Source organism: Miscanthus floridulus, chromosome 1 (genome assembly GCF_019320115.1).
Source record: "Miscanthus floridulus cultivar M001 chromosome 1, ASM1932011v1, whole genome shotgun sequence".
Classification (NCBI taxonomy): Eukaryota; Viridiplantae; Streptophyta; class Magnoliopsida; order Poales; family Poaceae; genus Miscanthus; species Miscanthus floridulus.
Window position 1 is genome coordinate 125821533 of NC_089580.1, and position 25383 is coordinate 125846915.

General features: G+C 42.7%; 2 protein-coding genes across 9 annotated transcripts in view; both read left to right on the forward strand.

The window, feature by feature from the left end:
* The window catches only part of LOC136540375 (transcription factor UNE10-like), a 29340-nt gene extending 27662 nt beyond the window's left edge, over positions 1 to 1678 (forward strand). For 2 of the 8 annotated variants that reach the window (XR_010779938.1, XR_010779937.1), the window contains 2 exons: positions 1022 to 1091; positions 1329 to 1678. The gene's annotated coding sequence lies outside the window, so the exon portion shown is untranslated. Of the gene's footprint in view, positions 1 to 270; positions 605 to 966; positions 1211 to 1328 lie in introns of all 8 variants that reach the window. The other 6 variants (XM_066532420.1, XM_066532384.1, XR_010779946.1 and 3 more) reach the window with 5 other exon arrangements.
* A 556-nt stretch (positions 1679 to 2234) lies between these two features.
* LOC136462791 (uncharacterized) lies at positions 2235 to 3137 on the forward strand. The gene is made up of 2 exons (XM_066461845.1): positions 2235 to 2627; positions 2781 to 3137. The coding sequence occupies exons 1-2, from the start codon at positions 2235 to 2237 to the stop codon at positions 3135 to 3137; spliced, it is 750 nt and encodes a 249-aa protein (XP_066317942.1).
* Positions 3138 to 25383: the final 22246 nt, after the last annotated feature.

Sequence of the window (25383 nt, forward strand, 5' to 3'; positions counted from 1 at the left end):
TGTTATAATCCGGCAATTAGATGATGTTAATTATTACTGGAATCCTCCAACGATTGATTTCATCTTTTACTGATACTTATTTACAATTAATTGTTAATAAAAAAAAGTTCACCTCTAAACTATATCTAATATTAAAGAGTTTAATTTCTTTCGGCAAATTTTGATCATCTTACTGTCTCTCAGTCCATATGTTTAATTTGAAATCATATTAGAACAAATGGCACAAGATGTGTAAATTTGTCTACTTATTAATTTCCTAATTGATCTTAGGTATGGCTGAACATATTTATAAGTTCATCTTCTCGATTTTCTTCTGTCACTTTTGAGTATTTCTGCCATGCGGGGTAGCAGTACCAAACAAGGAGCAATGAGTAGAGGGCACCAGTCCATCATGGTTCAACGGGATTGAAGTTAGTGCTCATATGCAGGCATGCTCATGAATCTTACATAGGAGTAATCACTCCCTATCGTTAGGAAGTTGCGAAGATATAGTCATATGCCATGACCAAATACTTCTACCTTCCTAAAAGATGGCTTATGCATAAATGTCCAGAGCTCTTTTAGTTTAGCCTTTCTGCCTGCAATTTCTCTCGACACTGATGCGGTGAGTCTGCTTACCTTATACCTATTATTATTTATGTCCATAGTTCTTTAGTCTTCCTTCTTGCAATTTCTCCTGAAGCTTTCTCAATGAACTGTTCCGTCAGTTTATCCTGCTCCACATAATTATTTACTCCAGTTTAGTACCAAATCTTTATATTGCTATTGCTCTCTGGAATACTTCACAGTTGACGCACGGTAATCATTGCCATTTCAGTTGAAACGAATTGGATCATTGTCATGGTTCATCATGATTTGGTTGGGTTCAGACATCAGTGATTATACATCCGTCTTTGGCAGACCATTGCTCTATGCATTTTTATTATATAAAATAAAAACCTGCGTTGCTTATGGTCCGTGGTACAGGGAACCCACCAATGAGCAATCGACAAATACTAATTCATCTATACCAACTTCTCAGTTAAGAAGCTCCATTTCGAAACATCTTCCATTTTAGCGAATTGTCAGGCAACGACTCATTTTATCTCCAGGTAAATCATGAATTTTTTCAGCTTCGCGATACTAACTACCAGTTTGCTTATCGCATCGCATTTTCCCCTCTACAACATTGAATTGCTACAACGTGTTCTTCTCCCAATAACTACGATTCGTAAGTTTTTGTTTGCAATAGGTTTGCCATGGCCAAAGTCATCTGTATTGCTTCATGCTCAACTAAACTGTGCCTATTTTCAGACTGACAAACACCAATTTGCATTCTTTTTTTGCAGTAGATTTGCCACGGCCACAGTTAGCTGCTGCTGCTGAAACACATAGGAACCATAGAGCAGCTACATCTTCTGGAAGACAACAAGATACGTGTCATATTTAACAAACACTAGATTTACGGCTACAATGATCTACTTATGTTTCCGTTCTAAGCCACTTGATCATCTCTTCCTCCAGTGATCACGCATATTCTAGCAAAATGCTTATAGGCAGTCCAACATGTACGTCTAGATGCTTAGCATGTGTGTCTGCATATAACACGTCACATGTACTTTACTCTATACCCCTGTGCAAACGCTCATCTGTTTTTAATTCACCATATGAGAAACCATTAAGCGTCCATGTTTAGCAACGCTGAAAAGGTCTCTTCTCCTTTTTTTTGTTACTAAACATCGAAGTTCTGGTGAGTGCAGACCATGTAAAATTCTGTTAAATTTGAGTATATATGATCAGTCGCCTATACTGACAGTACTCACTAATAGGTTGCATGACTCTCTCTCTCTCTCTATATATATATATATACACTACAACTAAACTTAATTACTAATTGATCGTGCCATTCTCTTTGATTGAATATTGCATGTCATGTGATAGAGGAATCACGGTAAAATAGGAAGTAGAAAATTATTGTGCTATCCATATACACATTGTATGTTTGCATGCACCAACATACATGGTAACGAGCAAAATGAAAAAAATTAACACAGAAGGAAAGGGAATTAAGACAAAAGAAACTTCTTTGTATTTCTGAGAACCTTGCCAAATCTACCTACATTTAATTACTTCTCATCTTTGCATTTGCAAAAGGGACAACTTTTTTCTCCTTTCATTTGGTTTTACGCTTACGTGTTTCATCGGCATCGCTTGCTATAACTTGCGTGAACCATAGTTGATGTCATCTGTCTTCCATGGCTCAGCCTCCCAATCCCAAGAGAAGGTCCCTACCTCTCCCTGACTGGAGATCCGGCTTGCCAGAGGATCTCCTCGAGTCCATCGGGCAGCGTCTCGTGTCGGGCCACGACGTGGCGTCCTTCCGATCCGCTTCCTCCGCATGGCGCGCCGCTGTCCCGTTCGTGATCTTCGGGCCGCTCTTGCTGCTCCTGTTCGACCCCGACTCAGACCGCGTCGGCTTCTACTGTGTCCCGGAGAAGAAGGTCTTGTCCAAGACGCTGTCTGACATGCACAGCAAGGTGGCATGCGGCTCCTCATGTGGGTGGCTGGTGCTCATGGACGAGGCGGCATCCGTGACGCTGCTGAATCCATTCGTCGGTGCCCGTGCCCCCCACGTTGAGCTCCCGCCAGTAGGCGAACATGTCGCGGCGGCGGCCTCATCGGAACACGTGTCTAGGGTCCACAGCCGGTGGGTCCTCCATCCCACAAACGGCTACGGGGACGCGGATGCCGTAGGCAGAGCCATCAAGCTAGAAGACATGAGGGACGTGTTCTTCTGTGAGATCGTGCTCTCGGCGCCGCCGGACGCCGCCGGCCGCGAGTGCGTGGCCATGGCCATGCTTGGGTGCTCTAGGGAGGTCGCGTTCTGCCGGGTTGGAGTCAACAGCGCATGGATGCTGCTCGACACCAAACTAGAGTTCTCCGTGGGATCCATCGTCCACTACCAAGACAAGTTCTTGGCGATCGACTGCACTAGAGAAATCTCCGTCTGCAGCTGCAACGCCGCCGGCGCTACTCCAACCGCGACGTTGCTGCCATCGCTGTCGCCACCTGCAGGGCTCTGCCACCACAGCTACCTAGAATTAAATGGTGAGCCACACATTGTGGGTGCCATGGTGAGCACGTTCTATGAGACATAGAGCTTCACCTACAGTAGCACGATCTACAAGTGCAACCTCCACAACCGTACGCCAGAGTGGTCCATGGTGAGGGACATCGATGATGAGACATTGTTCATGTCTAAACATTTCAATGAAAGCTTCAGTGGAACAAGTGTATCCAAGTACAAGGAGAACAAAATCTACATGTCTGAGCCATTGTATGGGGATCCATACGACTTGGTCCAACGACTCGAGATCGTTGATACTGCTACCGGCACATCCGAAGTGAAGCCCGTCCAGGAAAAGATGCAGGGTTCCGAGGCTCTAGGTTGGATTCGACCCAATCTCTGGAAACTCTAGAGTTTGTGAGCCTACGACGCCACGCACTTCGTGACTATGTTAAATTCATAAACTTTGCTTTTCAGATTAAATGTCACTTTAACGTTGGTATTTAATTTAACTGTATTGTTATCTTATCGTGCGATCCGTGTGTTTTTAGTATAAATTGTTAGTTATCCCGTAGCAACGCACGGGCACGCTACCTAGTAACAAACTAAAACCGAAGAATCCGTAAAACCATCTATACTTCGACAGGCTTTTCGAAAGACATGCTATATGTGAAGGCTCAAGCGAATCGGCTGAAATAGCCGATTCAGGTGAAAAGGGACTGCAACGTGTGAACAATCGACTATTTAATATGGACAAATCTATGGACTCATCAGTCTTAAACTACTATCTCTAACAGTGGGGTTCGACTAGATCGATGCAGCCGTGATAAAAACAACAAATCAAATCCTTAAAGTACACAGATCTATTCACGTTTAACAGAATCATGGACGCACACTGTAGGCATTAAAGCATAAGCGATCGGCTATTTAGCCGATGTAGGCATAGCAAACAGTTAAGATCACGCCTGATCTAGAACAAATCTACTAACTAGCATCCTCCAATCTACAGTGCCATCAGTAGGGATCGACTGGATCGATGCAGCCATAATAGTGAACTATAGACTAGATTTAACTAACCAGCAAACCTCTTCAAGATCATGCATGCCTTAACCACGCACTATGCATGATCAAGATCGAAATAGAACAGCCGATGAAATATAACCCATTGCTTAGAGTAAGAAACATCATGTTGTGACAAAGCAAACGATGGACTAAAAGGATATGAGGCCGATCTAGATTGATCTCGACCGGGTAGATTGATGTTGCCGCAAACTAATATCAATAAGAACATCAACAAGATTGGTAACTTAATGAATCTACTCGAAGGATGCCACCCTTATGTAGAGCTCATATCTTAACCTTAGTCTAATTCAAGCAATGGAGGTCGATCGGATCGATGTAGCCATACTTGAACTAGACAAGAGTCGATAACTAGCTTATACTAGAGTTCGCAGTGGAGGTCGAACTTAACCGATGCAGCCGTACAAACGGAAGTATAAGCCATGACAGTACTTATGACAAGCCAGAGGTCGGCCGGACCAATACAGCCCTGCTTGTTGAAGAACTCGCCGATATCTACACTACTCCTACTCCTAAGGGTTGGCACGGAGACAGAAAAAAGTAAATTGTATTTGATTGATTGGATGTCCTTTACAATAGCCGGGGTCCAATATTTATACTCGGAACCTAAGCATGAATCCTACTTATGCATGACTTATTACAATCTTTGGCATTAGAGAAAACATTCCTATTTTAAGATAACTTGGACCCTAATCTTTCCCTTTTTGTAGAGTCCAACGTATTTCTCCCAACGCCAACCGTAGCTTTTTTATCGTTATCTACTAGCGTCATCTGAAGAGAGTCGATTCTAGTGTGGCATTTGAATCAGCTGATATCGACCTTTATGCAATCGATTCCATGGTCTTTGGGAGCTTCGAGTTCCCGCATTCTTCTTCCCAAATTTTGATGTAAACACATGCCCCCCAATTTTGAGATAAAAGTAATTTTATTCTAAAATTATCATGCCTGTACCTCTGATAGGTCCGTAGTCATGGGTAGAGAATCTTGATCTAGGGTCTACTATCTATCACTGTCTTTGCCAGCTTATGAACCTATGCTTCAAAGCTTTACGAGAGCATCATTGCTTCATGGGCGCTTGGATCCATCTTTTCAGGCCGACTGTAAATGTCTATCCGACTCTGGCGAGAGCAACTCAACAACTTTAGTCATGTTTCTCCTCTGTTTGCTTCCTCGAGTGCCCTTGGCTCCGCCAGACCCTCCATGGTCTAATTCTTTGCTATGAGGATCTTGAGTGGTGAGAAGAATTCTTGTGCATAGGGTGATTATGTCGCTCATTTTAGCGCCTTGTCGAGCAAAGGATAAGCTACTGCGGTTAGAAGAATTCTTATGACATCACCTGAGTTTTCTCACCATGATAACAGAGTTGTTCTAGTGTTTACAAGGGCTAAAATGTGTGGACACCTTCCCCTTGTTTGCTTCATCAAATGCCCATCGGAAAAACCACAGACTTCTTTCCCACAGTTTCCCAGCCACCGATAAATGGGCATCTCTTAATAGGCGGCTTTCTTTCCCGTTGTTTCCCAATCACTGAGAAATTGGTTGGGTATATGGGCATCTTTTAAGTAGGCGGCTTTTCCTCTTCTCCTGATGCAATTTTATCAATGGGCCGATATGACTTGGTCCATGATGACCTTCGGACTTGTGGGGATCTGGACTCCCTTCAATCCAAAGAAGTCTTGGTGGGTTGATTGCCAGTTAATGTAAACCCTTCATATCAATCCCACGATATTTTGTAATTATAGGAAGCAATAAGTCCGAATCTATTGTCTCTTCGTGATTCATCCCCTAAATTTCCAGAGTGCCGATCCGTTTCCATATCTGACTTTAATTCCACAACCTTGGCAAAGCCTATCTTCTCATCTCTCGGGCTATATATACGGGCCACGGTTGTGGATCAAAAAACAAACTGCTTTGTCCCAAACCTTCTGTATCTCTGGTGTGACTCTGCTTTCTCATAGTTTTGAAGACATGGAGAACAACAAGAGGTCAGCTGAGGAGGCCTTCAACAGGTCTGTGTCACCACACCGACATCTTTGTCATCAGGAGGGTGCAACCTAGGATGCTCTCATCGTCCCAGAGCATGGGGCCAACTCCGCTCCACTTCTGAGGTCATCCTCATCAACAATTCACCGCCAGCTCCCCTGCTACCCAAGAAGGCAGATCGACAACGACGATATGATTACTTCCATCGATCGGGCTGACTAAAAGCTCGCCGACTGCCTCTCCATCATAGAATTGGCTCTGACCATGGTTCTGCACCGATCGCCCTCCGAGGATGACCAGGCAGAGGAGAGGTTGGCCATGGCCGAGGCCAGAATCACGGGTGAGATGCCTACCATGATTTTCTATCTCTCGTTAGCTTTTGTCTTCAAGATCTTGATCATCCCATCCTCGAATCTTTTTAGATCTATCGGCCTAGCCGGAAAGCCTCTAATTAGCTATGGAGCACGCGGCATGATTCGTTAACGCCAGTGGTGCCGTGCCAGTGGTTCGCTTGTACGATATCCCAAACTGTGTTAGAGAGGTCACTCTTCATGGTGTTCGCCATGGTGCTACCATGGCACTAGCTGCAGTGCAAGCTCACTCTGGCCACGAGCTTCGACTTATTCCCCATGGTTTTCCAGCCACCGAACACCCAAGGGATCATGAGCGCCTAGTCGAGGATTTCTTCAACGCTGCCAACTCTATAGCCCTTGATACCCAGGCCAAGGACATAGTGAATAAAGTGTTCCACAACCTTTAGTTTGTAATAGAAGCTGGCAAACAATTTCTTCATTTTAATTGGTTTTTTGCACTTATATTCCATGTACCAATATGTGTTTGTTCTTGCTCTATAGGCGATACATATCGTACCGACTTTTACCCCTTTTGGGTTTATTTTTTGAACTAGAGGCGACACCCTTCTGGTATCGACTATTAGAGCCAATGATCGAACAAATCGACTGTTAAGTATTAATCCAAATGCTAGGATAATATCTCTTTAGATATTTTCCATTGATTGCTCTATCAAACTCTTCTTCTCCATCTAGTGTTTTTAAAATATAAGCATTGCTAGGCGCACAACGTTTAATGTAATAAGGTCCTTCCCAATTAGATGACCATTTGCCTAACTTGCTGTCCTTTGACCCGATTGGCAATTTTACTTTCCAGACTAAGTCTCCTTTAGAAAATTATTTGCCCTTGACCTTTTTATTGTTATACCTTGCAATCCTTAGTTTATTGGCTTCGATATTCTCAAGAGCACGTAGCCAATGGCAACTCAAGTCCTCTAAGTCGTCTATCATAAGATTCTTGTAGACTTCGGCTGACAAATCATTTTGCAATGTGACACACCTTGATCCAGTTTGAATTTCCCAAGGACTGTATTATGACCATACACAAGTTCATAAGGTGACATTTTAATCGATCCATGACAGGCCATCCTATATGCCCATAGTGTCTCATTAAGCGTTGAATGCCACTTCCTTGGCTGCTCCTCAATCTTTTTCTTGATCAGTTTAATCATAATCTGATTGGACGCCTCTGCCTGGCCATTAGCCTAAGCATATTAAGGAGAAGAATTTAGCAACTTTATTCCCATACTAGCAGTAGAATCTCCAAATTCTTCTGATGTAAACATTGTCCCTTGATCGGTAGTGATAGTTTGAGGAATCCCAAAATGGTACACAATATGCTCCTTGACAAAGTCAACCATGTTCTTTAAGGCTACCATCTTCAAAGGAATTTCCTCAACCCACTTAGTGAAGTAATCCATTGCTACCAATATGAACTTATGTCCTTTACTTGAAGGAGGGAAAATCTGGCCAATTAAATCAATTCCCCAACCTCGAAATGGTCATGGTTTGATTATTAAATTCATGGCTGATGCGGGTGATTTCTGAACATTACCAAAATATTTATAGTCCTGGCATCCCTTATAATATTCAAAACAGTCTTCCAGTATTGTTGGCCAGAAATATCTAGTCCTATGAATAATCCATTGGATCTTATAAGCCGATTGATAAGCTCCACATATCCCTTCATGTACTTCACCCATCAACACCTTAGCTTCTTCTTGATTTAAACATTTAAGCAACACCCCATCGACTATTTTATTATACAACTGATCATCTAGTAAAACATACTTAGTCGATTTATACCTTAGCTCTTACTAAACCTTCTGTGATGGATTCCTAAGGTAATTGGCTATTTCAACTCTCCAATCATTATTCGATGTTTCACTACTTAAGACTTCTTGAAACACTCGATAACCTTACGCACTTTGAGATAATGATTAGCCTCTTGATTCTGTGCTCTTGGAGTATGTTGAAGAGAGACGTGAGGAAATTCCTTGAGCAACCTTTGGCACTCATCATAATATCCCCTCAGAGTATTTTCTTTGCACTCATATAGGCCGATCAACTGATTAATAATTAACTGTGAATCTTTAAATACTTCAATTGCTTCGGCCTTTACTTCATGAAGAAGTTGAAGCCCCTAAATAATAGTTTCATATTCTGCCTGTTTGTTGGTAATCATTGGATCAATTGGAAAAGCAAACTCAAAACTTGCCCCCCCTGAGGCAAAATAATAACAATACCAACGCTACCACCTTGCTTGTATGATGACCCATCGAAGAACAACGCCCAAGGTACCAGCTCTATGTAGTCCATATCCACTTCCTCATTCTTCCATTTAATATTGGCATTTGTAGCATGTGTTTGGTCACATCAGCCTTGGAAATAACTGTACACTCAGCCGATAACAAGTAATGTCGCAACTTAGTGCAAGAAAAATATAAGCACAAGCATAACTTTTTGATGGGAGAATATCTTGTTTCTAGATCCAAAAGTCTTCTACTTAGATAGAAAACAACTCATTCTTTTCCTTCAAACTCTTGCATCAAGGTTGATCCAATTGTCTAGTTATCGGCCAATATGTACAACTTAAAAGGCTTACCTTGCTGAAGAGGGACTAGCATAGGTGGACATTTCATATATCCTTTTATTTCCTCAAACGCCTTTTGTTGTACGTCACCCCACTTAAACTCTTGATCATTTTTCAACTTCAACATGGGAGAAAATGACATAACTTAACTCTATTTTAGTAGTCGGGGGTACTGCCTCATCAATTGCTTTCATACTCTTTTGACCAATTTTGATTCCTCTCTCGTGGACCATGAAACCCAAAAATAGTTCAGCTGATACTCCAAAAGCACACTTATTAGGATTTATCTTTAGACCATGTTGTCTTGTGCACTCCAAAGTCTCTCGCAAATCAGCTAGATACTCCTTGTACCCCTTGGATTTTACCATCACATCGTCAATGTAGATTTCAACAATCCTGCCAATCAACTTGTGAAAAATATAATTCATTGCTCTCTGATAAGTTGCACTAGCATTCTTCAAACCAAAGATCATCACAATCCATTCGAACAAACTAATTGCACCAGGGCATCTGAAAGCTGTTTTTGCTATGTCTTCCCTAGCCATGAAAATTTGGTTATATCCTGCATTGCCATCCATGAAACTAATAACCCTGTGCCCGGCTGCTGCATCTACCAACATATCGGCTATCGGCATCGGATAACCACCCATGGGTGTAGCTTTATTTAGATCTTTGAAATCGATGCAAACTCTTAACTTCCCATTTTTCTTATACATAGGGACAACATTCGATATCCATTCTTCATATCGGTACGGTCGGATAAATTTCGCTTCTAGCAACCTTTCAATGTCCTTTTTGATATCATCAAGAACATTTGGGTTGAATCTCCTCGGAGCTTGTTTAAATGACCGATATCCAGGTTTGATTGGCAACCGATGTTCGACAATCGATCGGTCCAGACCAGGCATCTCATAGTATTCCCAAGCAAAACAATCTTTAAACTCCTTTTATAGATCTACTAACTCCTGCTTATACTTAGGATCTAACTTGGCATTTATATACATTGGCCTATGCCTATCTTCAAAACCAATATCTATTGCTTCTAATTCATCAGCCGATGTAAAGCCATGTCCTAGTTTACCATCTGTACCATCTATTGGACTATCCATTAAAATAAACTCTTGGAGCCGATTGCTTGGATCGACTGTTGCCTTTTATTATTGATCTTAACGAAGCCTCCTTCCCATAGTTTGCTAGAAAAACACTCGATGTCTTCCAGCTCCCAAAATACTAGATCGGCTGTTGCGATATTTACATAATCATCAGCGTGAACCAGCTCAACATCATCTCCATGCCATTGAATCAAACATTGATGCATGGTTGTTGGCATACAATAGTTTGCATGAATCCAGCCACAACCGAGGAGTAGACTGTATGACCCTTTTTCCATCAATGACGAAGAATGCGGTGAGCAAAGTCTTACTTCCGATTGTCAATTCAATGTTCATTGCCCCCCAGGTCTTAGACGCATTACCCCCAAAATCCTTAAGCATCATATTAGTTTCAATTAAATCTCCTGGCCCTTTACCAAGCTTACGAAAAGTGGTGTAAGGCAACATCTTGCTCATCGACTTTCCATCAATAAAACCTTTTACATATAAACCCTTTAAGTGCCTGTAACACCCTAAAATTAGTTACTTTCTAAAAAGAGTAAAATGATTTCTGTTAATTGTTTTGTGCTCATAAAAACATAGGTAAAAGAAAATTTTCTTTAAATTAAAATCCAACATAAGGGTAGCAACATGTTTGCGCATACATGCCGTTGCATTGATACTTTTGTGATGAGTGGTTTGGAAAATAAATTCAAATCTCAATCTTTAAAATATTGCTTTCAAGTAGTGGTTTAAAAAGAATTTGAAAACTTGCAAAAACAAAAGTTAGATAAGATGCCTTGTTTTCAAAATCCAAAGGCTTGGAAAAGGTTTTAAGACACGTTAGAACGATGCCTCTCTTTCTGGGAATCTTTCCGGCATTTTCGGGATTAAATTCCTATTTCTTGGAGCTTTGTCTTTTTCTTCGATTAATGCAAAAAGCCTTTTTTAGAGCTAAAACCACTTTGTTCGTGTTCCTCATTCTTCCATCTATCCCTAGGAATTTTTCTATTATTTTTTGGAGCTCAAAGATATTTTTTAGAGCCTAAATAGTAATTTCTGATTTTCTATAATTATTTTAATTCCGAAAAGCAATTATTTCCTAAAATATCTTGGATTTCCAAAATCTCCAAACCCTGCGTATATATATGCCGGTGTAGCCCTCATCGCGTTGATTCCAAAAGTATAGCCCGTTTCATGATCCGCCACTCCTATCGCCGTAGATCGGACACCGAAGTTTGGAAAAGCTAGGTTTTCGGTGAACTCTTCGGCGAGCTTTTCTGGCCAAACCGTTATGTTTTGGCGTCAACCACCACCACCACAAGGTAGATCTTGTCGTTCTCTACACCGTAGTGTCCTTTTCTTGAATCCATCACTGTTTCATCGTTTCCCCTTCGTTTTCCTTTTTCCGACGAGTTTCCCGGTGAGATCCTCCATGGACGGCACATCATTCTTCTCCGTCCGACCTTCCACGAGCTACTGCACCACTGGTCGGCCATCCCTACCGCTGTTGGCCTAGGCCTTAGGCCCCATGTCGCTATGGGCACTCGGGCCTCCTTCTTCCCCCGCGCGTTCTGCTCCTGCTTCAAGCGGAGCAGGTAGCTACCGCCTCCCCCTGCACGTGCGTGCAAGCACGCCGCATGGCCTGGCCGGCCAACCGCCACCGCCGCCCTTCTAGACGCGTGCGCACGTGGCTGTGCCACGGCTAACACCGCCCATAACCCTCCTGGCTAGCCGCCGACCAGCCTGGCCAGAGCCCTGCCTCCCCTGCTAAGCGGACCATGGCATGGAGGCCACGATTCGGAGAAGATATCCAAGGTAGAAGATGGGATTAATTACGATTTTGCCATCCTGCTTTTAATCCCTGCCGTTTAATCATTTTAGCTCCGTTTCAGTTCGTTCCAGTTGCGTTAGTGTCATGTCGTCAAGATCTACACAGTAGAGTTATTAGTTTTCATATCACATGTTTATGAATTTATTTTATTAAAATATTAATTGTGTCTATAATTAATTAATCGCTGATTAATTAAAGTTGATTTAGGCTTTTGATTTTGATTCGATTGCGCGAGTTTCATCGCAATGTGTGATATGTGTTAGAAGCGTTATCCAATATAATAAATGTTTTTGAATTTTAATATAAGGTATTAATTTAATTTATGTTTATTCAATAGCTTTTAATTAAAAGCAACTACATAGACTAAAGACATTATGCAATATGATAACATGAAGTTTTTTTTGCAATAGATAGGGGGCTAGAGTACGGGGTTGAGTACTCCAGTGCCTTTCCATAAGGACTTAATCCTGAAGCGGCAACCCAAGAGGTTCCATACAACCCCGAGTGTCATATGACTCTGACTTTAACCCATTAACTAGATTGTACTAGCTTGTCTGTAGCTTCCAGTAAGGGTAAGAGGGTATCTTTCCTTTTTCTGCTAGGATGTGTGTACCATGCTGTGATGCCCATGTGTGCCACTCCTTAGTAGCTACGACTTGTTAGTTCAACTAGCTAAGGGTTTCATAGTGAAATCCTGTCACACTTCCTAGGTAGAGGTGTAGTGGGCGTTGCAAACCCCGGCATTGGGAATCACGGCTTGGTGGGTAAAGATGTACAATTTCTGTAGAAATATTTGACCTGTTATAACAGCCGTGCTCACGGATACGAGCGGTCTAGATCCTTCAAGATTAGTGGTTACTGTGGATGGTGGATGGTTGGGAATTGAGATAAACATGACTATACTTTAATATCACTTGGTAATTGAGACTGTTCATTAAAGTAGTGACTCAGGAGGCTAAAAGTTGATCAACTAAAATTGCGAACCACAGTCAAACAGTGTCAAGCCTTATGAGCCTCATAGATCCCTTTGATATACTTGCTAAGCATGGTGAGCTTACACTTGCTTTACATCCAATGAAAATCCTGGATGGGTACTAGATTGCTAGTCTGAAGGAGTTAGGCTTGTGGTCAATCCGTCAGTCGTCCCTGTGGATTTAGAGTCTTCGCCTAAAGATTAGAGTTGTATTTCCGCTGTCTATACTCTGTGGTTATATTCTTTATACTAATACGTTATGTAATAAGTATTGTCTTGTGATATTACCCTTATTTGTGGTTATATGTGAGATTTGACTTCCTGGGCTCATATATAGTATGTATCTGGTTTTGTCTTTAAAACTAGGTGCTATAGTGCCGATGTTTGACTGGTTTATTGAATATAGCCTGCTGTATAACTGTCAACTTGGTAACTGTCTCCTCAAACTCTGATTCATCGAAATCTGAGTAAACTTCTTGGTCTGTTGGAGCTCTAAATTCTAATAGCAACAGAAAAGCCATTTGAATATTAGCCGATGGTTGTCCTCTATTGGCTGTTTATTTAGCACGCCACACCTGAGGCCTACTAGATGCTTGAGTCTATTCTAGCTCTCTATTCCTTAAGCGTTGCACTCTTCTTTTCTAGCTTCTTGTCAGACCTCCTAGATACCATTGGCCTTCCTGTCAAACATATTCTTCCTCATTACTCTCCTTTTCATAATCAGCCTAGTTCTGATCAACAACTCGCTTTCCAAGCCGATCATGAATACTTCTATTTTTAAGCATCGATCCATGTTATTATGATGATGCTCATCTTGAGCATGGATAGACCAGCGGTTGGCTTGAGATTGCCTAAACTCTCAATATTACTTGTTGCACTCCAGACAGTTATTTCTGGTAGGCAATTTCAAACCTTCGTTCTAGCAATGTCTAAAGAACACACGATTCTAATGTGATTCAGATTGCTTTCTCTCATACCTCTCTTTTTCCTGTTGATGCTGGTATTCTTGCTCTTCTAACCAACACTGATAATCCTTTTCCTTCTACCGCTGCCATTTATTCAAAAAAAATTCGAGATGTAACACGCGGCCTTGTCGTCCCATCCTTCGACATTTCTCCCTACTCATATCGGCTCTTTTGTTGGTCACGACGCCTTCTAACCTCTCTATATTCATTAGCCGATATTTGCATCTCGGGATCGACTGTTCTAGTTTCTTTTGATCTAACTGATGTTAGGACTTCAGTCTTCCCTTTGAGCAGCCTAGCATCAACCATGTTCTGATCTCTTGGGAAAGGATTATCATCAACTTTCATCTTTCAAGACGTATCAATTTTGAGCCTTCCTAGCTAAATAGCCCTCTATATATGTTACCGGAAAACTCTGCACTCATTAGTGGAATGAGAAGTGGCGTTATAAAATTTACAGAACTTCTTGTTCTTCAACTAATCAGGGGGCAACATAACATGATTATCGGGCAACTTGATCTGTCCCTTCTCGAGCAAGAAATCAAAGAGCTTGCTTGATTTTGTGACGTCGAAATCGTAGCTCTCTTTGACTCCTCTTCCCCAAGGATTTAGCGCCATTACTATCTTCTTACCCCAATTTCATTCGGCCACAACAACCTCTTCTTCTTCATCATCTTCATAGCCGTCATCAACCAAATATAGATTATAGGTTTCGACAATTGCGACATTCTTCTAGAATCGAGTATCTCTGCGCATGTTCTAAAATTAGCTATTGAGCGCTGCTACTTATTGAGCCAACTGACCCAAGTTGTCAAATTCTTGTTCCAGTAGCTTCTCTCTCCATATTGGCAACATTTCTTGAATGGCCAAAGCAGCTAGCTGATCATCAGCCAAGTTTTATGAGAAGCACAAATTTCTAGTCTCTTGGAATCTTTGAAGAAACTTGGTGCCTAATTCATTAGTTCTCTGGCTTATAGTTGTCAAATCGGTAATCTTCTTTTCTCCTATCCCAGTGTAAAAATATGTATGAAACTTCTTCTCTAGATTAGCCCAATTAGCAATGGAGTTAACAAGCAGTGATGAAAACAAAGTAAAGGCTGGCCTTGACAGAGACAAGGAGAAGAAATGAACTCGATGGGCCCCTTCAATGGATGCTTCACCAGGCTGTGTAAGATACCGAGTGACATGTTCTATTGTGTTTGTGCTATCTTGGCCAGTGAACTTGACAAACTCTAGGAGCCTGTAATTTGTAGGAAGAGCGATCAAATCGTACCATTCTAGATATGGGTGTTTGTACAAGAAGGTCTGCCCTTTTGGCTTCAAACCAAACTAATTCTTCATTATCTCGGTCACTCTAAGCAACAATTCATCAGCATTTGAATTTGGATTTCTCTATAACTGTTGATCCATCTGTGGATTAAAATTTTGAGTACCTTGATACCCTGGATTTGGAATCATGTGAAGGGTGTTGTAATCTGTGCCATAATGATACCCCTGTGGAATCTCTATCTGCTGGATCCTTTGCTGGCTTGCTGCTTGAAGTCTCTAGTTGTAGATGTTAGGATCTATATCTCTATGAATCCTTTGAACTGATGGCGCTATTTTTTGAACCAACGACAATATCTGGCCTGATGTGCCAAAATTGACCATTTGATTCTAAATTTGCCCCGTCGACTGTTGCACATGCTGTTCTGACGATCTAGGATTATACTGTATCCGATTAGTAGTAGCACCCTGAACTTGCTTAGATGAGCTCTGAACCACCTAGACATCATTATTACCAGCCAGTGCTGCTTCTTGATGGCTAGTACTAGCTTGATTAGTCCCCTGAGTCGACGGATGTGGAATGTTGTAATAAGTCGGCCCAACCTGATCAACTAGAAACCCATGAAACACCTCTTTCATGGTATTGTGGAATGTGTTCAAGAAAACTTTATTACGATTCAACATGTCATCATGAACAGACTTGTTTACAGCCTCTATGAAGAAACACCTGTCTTTAGCTTCATCTGCATCTGTCTTCTCATGCAACAGAACTCTCAGTAGTGGATATTTCTAAACAATTTTATTGTCCCGTGTTTTGGTGTAGGACAACAAACACTTATTCTGAAATTCTTCTATAGCTTTGCTGATGACATCTTTATCTCCATCAGGTAGGTCTTCATAAGGCACCATAAGGATGTCATTGTTGTTGTAAGCCACCATGATGATTGTGGTGTCCCACCGAGCATGCCAAAACATGTGTTGACGCAAAAACGTCGACACATAGCAAGCCGGAAGGATCTGCTTAGGATGAGCCTGGAGATCCGCTTGGCTTCAACACAGGGTTAACCGATCCAGCAAATTCCTCCTGAGGCGTGCTAGTCAATGTGACCTGTAATTGACAAGGAGAGAAAGTTTATCAGTAATTTAAGGTGGAACATGCCGGTCTTTGCTCAAACAGTTCCAAATAGTCAATACACATAGAAATTGACTTTTATGGACAGTAGAACTTATGGATCGCGATTGATTTTATGTTGATAAGTACAATGCCCATAGATGTAAGTGAAATCACCAGCTTGGTGGATATTACCAGTATGAATCACTGAGCCGATGAATCTAACGAGAAAGGATATAACATGTGAACAAATCGACTGTCTAATACAAATGGACCTACAAACGTCCTGAATCTAATATGTTACCATCAATAGTGAGGTTTGACCAGATCAATGACAGCTATGATGATAATAACAAACTAAAACTGAAGAATCCATAAAACCATCTATACTTAGACAGGCTTTCTGAAAGACATGCTATACGTGAAGGCTCATGCGAATCGGCTGAAATAGACGATTCAGGTGAAAAGGGACTACAATGTGTGAACAATCGACTATTTAACATGGGTAAATCTATGGACTCATCAAACTTAACCTACTATCTCTAACAGTGGGGTTCGACCAGATCGATGCAGCTGTGATAAAGACAATAAATCAAACCCTTAAAGTACATAGATCTATTCACGCTTAACAGAATCATGGGCGCACAGTGTAGGTGTTAAAGGATAGGTGATCGGCTATTTAGCTGATGCAGGCATAGCAAATAGTTAAGGTCATGCCTAATCAAGAACAAATCTACTAACTAGCATTCTCCAATCTACAGTGCCATCAGTGGGGATCGACCAGATCATTGCAACCATAATAGCAAACTATAGAGTAGATTTAACTAACCAACAAATCTCTTCAAGATCATGCATGCCTTAACCGTGCACTATGCATGATCAAGATTGAAATAGAACAGCCAATGAAACATAACCCGTCGCTTAGAGTAAGAAACATCATGTTGTGACAAAGCAAACGATGGACTAAAAGGATATGAGGCCATTCTAGATCGATCTCGATCGGGCAGATTGATGTTGCCGCAAACTAATATCAATAAGAACATCAGCAAGATCAGTAACTTAATGAATCTACCCGAAGGATGCCACCCTTAGGTAGAGCCAATAACTTGACCTTAATCTAATTCGAGCAGTGGAGGTCAACCGAATCGATGCAACCATACTTGAACTAGACAAGAGTTGATAACTAGCTTATACTAGAGTTCGTAGTGGAGGTCGAACTTAACCGATGCAGCCGTACAAACAGAAGTATAAGCCATGACGGTACTTACAAACAAGCCAAAGGTCAGCCAGACCGATACAGCCCAACTTGTTGAAGAACTCGCTGATATCTACACTACTCCTACTCCTAAGGGTTGGCACGGAGCCAACAAAAGTAAATTGTATTTGATTGATGAGATGTCCTTTACAATAGCCGGGGACCAATATTTATACCCAGAACCTAAGCATGAATCCTACTTACATATGACTTATAACAATCTTTGGCATAAGAGAAAATATTCCTATTTTAAGATAACTTAGACCCTAATCTTTCTCTTTTTGTAGAGTCCAACATGTTTCTCCTGACGCCAACCGTAGCTTTTTTGTCGTTATCTGCTAGCATCATCTGAAGAGAGCCGATTCTAGTGCTGCATTTGAATCAGCTGATATCAACCTTTATGCAATCGATTCTATGATCTTTGGGAGCTTCGAGTTCCCACATTCTTATTCCCAAATTTTGGTGTAAACACTACCCGAGGGCTAACTTTTCCTTGTTGCTCTTTTTTCCTTCCCTTCCTTAACTACGGTATGCGCTAGCCTTTCGTATGTACTGAGATCAAGACATTCATACTTCCTCCAAAACCACATTCTCTTGTTTACTTTGAGGGAACACTATTTCATCAACCCATTATGGATTTCCCATTCAAACACCTGAATATTTCTAAGAAGAATATTTTGTATCAAAAGCGGTACGGCGGTGTAACTTGGTAAAGGTGCTTGGTCAACAACCTCGATACCAGCGTGTGCCAAGCAGCGTCACCATGTGGCAGCTGTTCCATAGGGCCCTTCAGTTTCACCATGGCACCATAAGCTATTAACCAGGCAACTATTACCAACTTACACGCAATGAAGGCGGTGGGGTCATAAACCACAGAATCAGAAGACTATTGCAAGGGAAGATTTCGACAACAGGGGTTTCTTTCACAACAAGGGACAAGGAATTCAAATCCCACAATGGATTTGATTTAAAGAGATTCAAGTGCTCTGCTGGGACATCCACAATTAGTAGATACAGTGTCCTACGTTATCCCATCATGGTCAGTCTATTGGCATCTGAATGGTGGCTTTCTTGGAACACACTTAACATCACCCTTGAAAACCCTAAGCATGTCTAACGAGACATAAGGATAGATGGATGCAATAAACACAACAACATAAATAAAATGCACACTCCAAACATCCTTATACTGGTACAACATACAGGCATTCACTCTCCCACTGTTGACACATCTGAAAGCTTTAGTTTGGTTTTGGTGAATTGATAAAACCCTAAGTGCTAACCTAGTTTATCAAATGATCATGAGATAGGTAGCACATTCCAAGTGATGAAGCAAATGAAGATCATGACATGATGATGGTGATGCCATGGTGATGATCAAGTGCTTGGACTTGAAAAGAAGAAAGAGAAAAACAAAAGGCTCAAGGCAAAGGCATAAATGGTAGGAGCTATTTTATTTTGGTGATCTAGACACTTAGCGAGTGTGATCACATTTAGGTTCGATAGTCATACTATTAAGAGGGGTGAAACTTTTATCGAAATGCAGTTATCAAAGTGCCACTAGATGCTCTAACTCACTGCATATGCATTTAGGATCTAGTGGAGTGCCAACACCCTTGAAAAATGTTTGTGAAAATGTGCTAACACATGTGCACAAGGTGATACACTTGGTGGTTGGCACATTTGAGCAGGGGTTAGGAACTTCACCGGTGGAGTGTTCGCCCATAGAGTGAGGATAGTCCGATGGTGCCACCGGTGCCCTAGACAAAAAAGATGGAGGTCACTATAAGTGACCGGACGCTAGTCTCGGTTGGACCGGCACGTCCGGTCAGTGGTAGCAGAGGGCACGCAGTGTTAGTCTCTGACCGGACGTTGGGTCACTCAGTGACCGAACGCTGACAGGGTGCATCTGGTCCTACTGACGTGGCAGTGGATAGAGGTGTTGCCGAGTGACCGGACGCTGGGTGTGTCCAGTTGAGCTTGACCGGACGCTTTCGGTCGTGAAAAGTCATCTCTAGATGCTTACTAGAAACAACCGGACGCTGGGGTTCAGTGTCCGGTCACTCTGAGCTGCTATGTCCGGTCGTCACTTGACCATTGAGATCAGGTGATCAACATTTAAAGAGAGGGGACACATGGCACGCATCGTGTGACCAGATGCTGAGGTCCAGCGTCCAGTCAATATGACCGGAGCGTCTGGTCACCCTGTGTTGTGCCCAGTGAAGGGGCACAACGGCTCTATTTCATGGGAGCTTCTATTTAAGTCCCATGGCTGGCTCAAGCTCACTCTCTTGGCCATTTACATTGACAAAGCAATCTTGTGAGCTTAGCCAAAGCCCTCCCACTCATCTCCATAATTGATTCATCATCTTTGTGAGATTGGGAGAGAATCCAAGTGCATTGCTTGAGTGTTTGCATATATAGGCACTTGGTGTTCATGTTTTGCTATGGATTTCGCTTGTTATACTTGGTGGTTGCCGCCACCTAGATAGCTTGGAGCAGCGAGGATCGTCGAGCAGAGGGTGGTGATTGTCTCTGGCTCCAATCATGGTGATTGTAAGGGGTTCTTGACCTTTCTCCGGCGGAGAGCCAAAAGGTACTCTAGTGAATTGCTCATGGCTTGTGTGATCCTTATCTTGTGTTGGTTGTGTGGCACCCTATTGAGGGTTTGGCGTGTGATGCCAATTAGCTCGTGAACCTCCAAGTGAGTGAATCACCACAACGAGGAGTAGCTTGCCGGCAAGCAAGTGAACCTCGGTAAAAATCATTGTGTTCATCTTTTGATTCTGAGGTGATTGGTCTTCATTGGTATTCATTCTTGTGATTGATTGGCTCCTTCCTCGACACAACGGTATAAACAAATTGCTCACTCTCATTACTTTACCGCAAACTAGTTGTCAAGCTCTTTAGTGTAGCTAGTTGTGAGAGCTTATTAGTTTGGTTAGTGTGGCTCTTTAGTTAGCTTTTGAGAGCACACTAACTTAATGTAGTGTCATAGCTATTGTGTGGATAGAAACTATATAAACTAGAATTGTGGTAGGTGGCTTACTTTTTAGTAGGCTAGCGCAACACTTGCTTTGCCTCATAATTATCTAACCTGTTTGTTAAGTGTTATTGTAGAAATTTTTAATAGGCTATTCACCCCCCCTCTAGCCATTATGACCTTTTAACATCGTGCACCTTCCTTATGACCAGACGATCTCAACAACTATAGACAAAATACAACAAAAAGATTACAATACTGGAGGACAACGATGAAAGGCACCACTAACTATGGGTACACTTTGTCGGACCACACATCTTCATTCCTGGGCTCAGTGGATTCGTTTACCGCCTAGACTATGGATCTGCCTCCTCTCTTGGCAGTGGCTGAGTGAGGGGAAGTAAGGGTTCTACTTCTGACACTTTCAAGGGTGGGGGTGCTGGTGGTACTATAACACCGGTTCTCCTTCTTTCCAATGGGTGGACAGGGATTCCTTTCAAGGTCAAGGGATCCTGCCTTTCAATGGCCAACGTCCTACGCTTAGCCCTAGTGACAAGGTAGGCCTCGCCTAGCTGATGGGCATGCTGATCTTCAGCCTCCTTTAAGACTTCTGACATGGCAGTCTCATGACTCTCTACGGCTACCACACTGGCATGTGCTTCAACAAGCTACACCTAGAGTATCCTGGAGAAGATCTTAGCTTCCTTGGCTCACCGAAGGCACTTCCTCAGCTTTGAGGCTTGCTGGTCATACTGCTCATCTAAAGCAAGTAGGCACATGGTCAAGTGCACCACGGTTGGACTGTATTCCTACACATCCCACCCTTGCAAAGCCTACATGCGAGCCCTCCATACCCATTGATTCTTTTCCAAAGGTGGAAAGAACCTCATGGGGGTACGAGCAATGGGCTCTTCATAGATCTGGTAAAGGTACCGCAAGGCTTTGCGAGCCATAACTTGGTAGGTGTCGACGAAGCGAAACCCGGTTGTGATCACATTCCAGGCTTTAGTGATGTTAGAAAACTCCTCACTCTTCCCAATATAGACGATAACTTCACAACGCTCAGTGCCATGCTTTTCATACTCACGGCCCTCATACTCAGGACGATCCTTGACCTCGAGTTTTTGTAGGGTGGCATATAGGATTTTGGGAAAAACCCTTAATGTTCAAGCAGTAACTGCTAACCTAGGATCTTGTCATTCCTGGTGGGTGGTTGCAAGGAAGGATTGAGCGAAAAGCTTGCTCAAAACGAAGGCGAGCTAAAGTGCACCGAGTGGTGGTACCATTGGCTAGGCTTGGCCTTGCTTATAATGGTAGAGCGGTCAGTGGTCCTAGCATAGTCCACCTTTGTTCCTGCATAGGCCACTATAAATGAATCGATCGAATTTTTCGTGCATTCAAGGTGAGCGATATCCGAGGCCATTAATGACTAGTATGGCTACAGGGCAAGGGTCTGACAAGAGCATAGAAAAGAGTATGGGGAGACATGTGTTACGGTAGGCATGAACCACAGGTGAACGCGAAGCATGAATTCATAGTGCAGAAACAACTCCGAAACAAGGATGGGTCAGTCATGCACAATACGACACCATGACATCTATGAAGGGCGCATCTACCAGCAATACGGTAATGACAACTAAGGCATTTCTAGCGCGATTGACTTAAAATCGTATACTATGCGAGAGTCAATCCACCAGAGAGAACCTAGTTAAACCTATTCCAGATGTTCAACTATAGCAATAAGGCTACTTATATACTTCGTAGTTAAATGCCCTAACTTTTTACAAAAATAGGTTGTCAAATTTTAGTTTAGAAAAGTATTTTGAAGTTTTATTTCCTTATTTATGCTCCGATACCACATGTGGCAGAACCACCTAATCTAATGCCTCCTAGGAGTACTTGTCTTCTATTAGACACTAAGTTCCCAAGAGAGGACACTAAACTATGCAGTTTCGTCGAGCACACCCCAAGGGAGAACTCAAAAATCCACATTTTTCCATCAGGATCATAAATGAGAGAATAAAGCTTACAATATTCTTAAGTCATTTCTTACATCACTTTATTACAGTACCAGAATATTACCTCAATTTATTATAATAGTGGAATATAATAATGTTATCAGAGTTACAGAGGAAACATGATTAATTTAAGGACATGGTGGAGCATTAACATAGTTGACATTTTCATATAAGAGATGCTAGCAGATTTTACATCTTTTCTTATAAAAACCTTTTGTGAGGGTTATAAATAAAAACTATGGTCGTAGCATGAAAGGAATCCTCTCTAAGCCCACCAGGAGGTTTCCACACACAAGAGTTAGCTCTAAGTATCCTCCGATCACCTACAACATGGGAATAAAACCCTAAATACTTGATTGTACTTAGCAAGACTTACCCGACAGAAGGAAAATAAAAGACTCCAAGGCTATGCAAGGCTAACTGGCTTGTGTGTTATTGCATCTGTGGAAGCATTACTAAATGTGTGTCCTTATATTCAACTTCATTAGAAGTCATCATTAGTTCATTAACTAACCATTCTATGTAAGCACCTATGCTACTTTTAAGCAGGTGGTAAGCAATCAGAACCATTTTACCATCTTTCACATTCTAGTTCTTACTATGGTGCTAGACCATAGCCAAGTTGGTACCGTCTCACAGAAATGGTGATTCGCGAACCAATGTATCCCAGCTGGGTACCTCAAAACACACGCCCTGTTTGTACCCCCAGGCACAAACAAGACCAACTCATTCCACTCCTATCACAGGGTCTAGGTCCCCATCCAAACTTGAACTCTAAGCCCCCACACTTGAGACCCGGTCTCACTATGGTGCTTAGACCTCCACCTTTCCCTGCCTCTAATCAGTCGGTCCGGAAAGAGTCAGAACCCATGACAAGAGTGTAACGAGCCTTCCCGCTCCCATAAGCAAGTATGTGCTCAGGATAATAAGTCTGTGACCTGACTACCATCCACAGCAACAGACGGTCCTCAATCAACACAGGCAGAACAAGTACAATCTGAGCCTCGCTCGAATACCTAACCAAGTCTAGATCTAAAGTACCATTCCACCCAGTCTCCAATTATCATTCATATATATTCCATGTGACAGTAACAATAATATCTTTCGTATCTCTCACGAGTGACAGGCAATCACTTGACTTCTACCAGATACTATAGCATAGCAATCTACATGATCCTAACATACTTGTATATATATATATATATATATATGCAAGTGGTTTTCATTCAACTCCTTAAAACTTAATGCACAAGCATAAGATAAAGTGCAGAATAATAGGGGTTATGCACCGGGGCTTGCCCTGTGCAAGATGTAAACAAGGATTAGCATTCCATCATGGTGACATGATCATCACGGCACCATCTTTTCATGGTGTTGGCGTGGCTACTCCGGTAAGCTAGAGAGGCGGTAAGACAAACAGGGAGCCATGGGAGCACTAGGAGCTTGCCATGGTTCTAGCCAAGGTGATGGTCGCGGAAGAGGAAGGCGGAGCTGTGCTGGCCACATACGAGTGGGCGGTGCAGCAACACTCCGAGCACGGCACCTCTACGTCAGCACGTCGCTGACAGTGCCTCTAGTGGAACTAGCGTGTGCATGAGGATGAGGGGGCCAAGGAAGGCTTAGAGGAGCAAGTAATTGAATCGCTACCAAAGCATACTAGCTTACCCCTGACTGAGTTAAGGCATGGCAATAGAGGTGATCGGTGGTGAGGGAAAACATGAAATTGGCCAGAAACGGAGCTTGGCTATGGCTCAGGGCAAGTGGCTCAGCTAGACAACTCTATGGCGAAGCTATAAGTGCGACGAATCAAGCTCTAATGAACTAAGGCATGCGAATTTTAAATCCTCTGTGGGAGGGGACGTCGACCAGTCGTCCAATATGGCAGTGATGGCTTACGACGAGTCTCGTCGGTGCGACGGTCTCCATAAATTGGCACGTAGGGAAATGCCACAGCGGCTGCCTTGACTCTCTAGCTAGACACGATTTGCGTCGGGCGAAAGAGACAAGGAGGGGTTAGGCTTTTACATGGCTCGTCCTTGCCTCGGCGATGCGTGGTTGGCTACTAGCAAGGTCAAGCACATGTGCAACAGCGAGCGTGCACACCGGCATGAGACATGTGCTTGGCTGGAAGCGGCGTGAGCGATGTAACCAAACGATGAGTGTCGCTTGGCCGGTGGTGGCATGGTCAAATGGCCGCATGGCCTCTTGCCACTTGGTGTATGATGGTTCAAACGTCGAGCACGATAGTGACGCGGCAACGATAGTAGCGATAGCAGCACAGTCCCAAGGCCATGGCACGGCAGCACAGCGATGCGCGAAGCAAACAACGCAGGCTATGGCGAAAGGGAGGGAGAGAGATAGAGAGAGCAGCGTACCAGCGCAGCAGTGGCGACAGCGGCAGCGGCATAGAGCGCCACAGCGTGGTAGCAGCAGTGATGGTCAGCCAGGCTAGGGCCGGCCAACGCCACGGTGTGGGCGACTGCAGCTGGCCAGCGCATGGCTGAGCGCGGCATTACCGAGCTAGGGCATGGTGACCGCGGCCAAAAGGCCCAACAGCCGCGCCTAAATGCAATTTAGACTATTTAAAACTTTTAATTAGCGACTAAAACCATCACTAACACGACTAACCCTTATACCATTGCAAAGCACTCGTCAAGATGCAAATCACCAGGCCAAAACATGACACTAGTTTTTAATTCCATTTTTCAGGATTTGAATGTCAAAATGGCATTGTCATTATAATTTTAGACTTGAGAGAAATTTAGGGTTCAGTTTGAACTAACCATCCTTAACACTTTTGCCTAAACTTTTAAAAAGGTCTAAACCCAATTTATT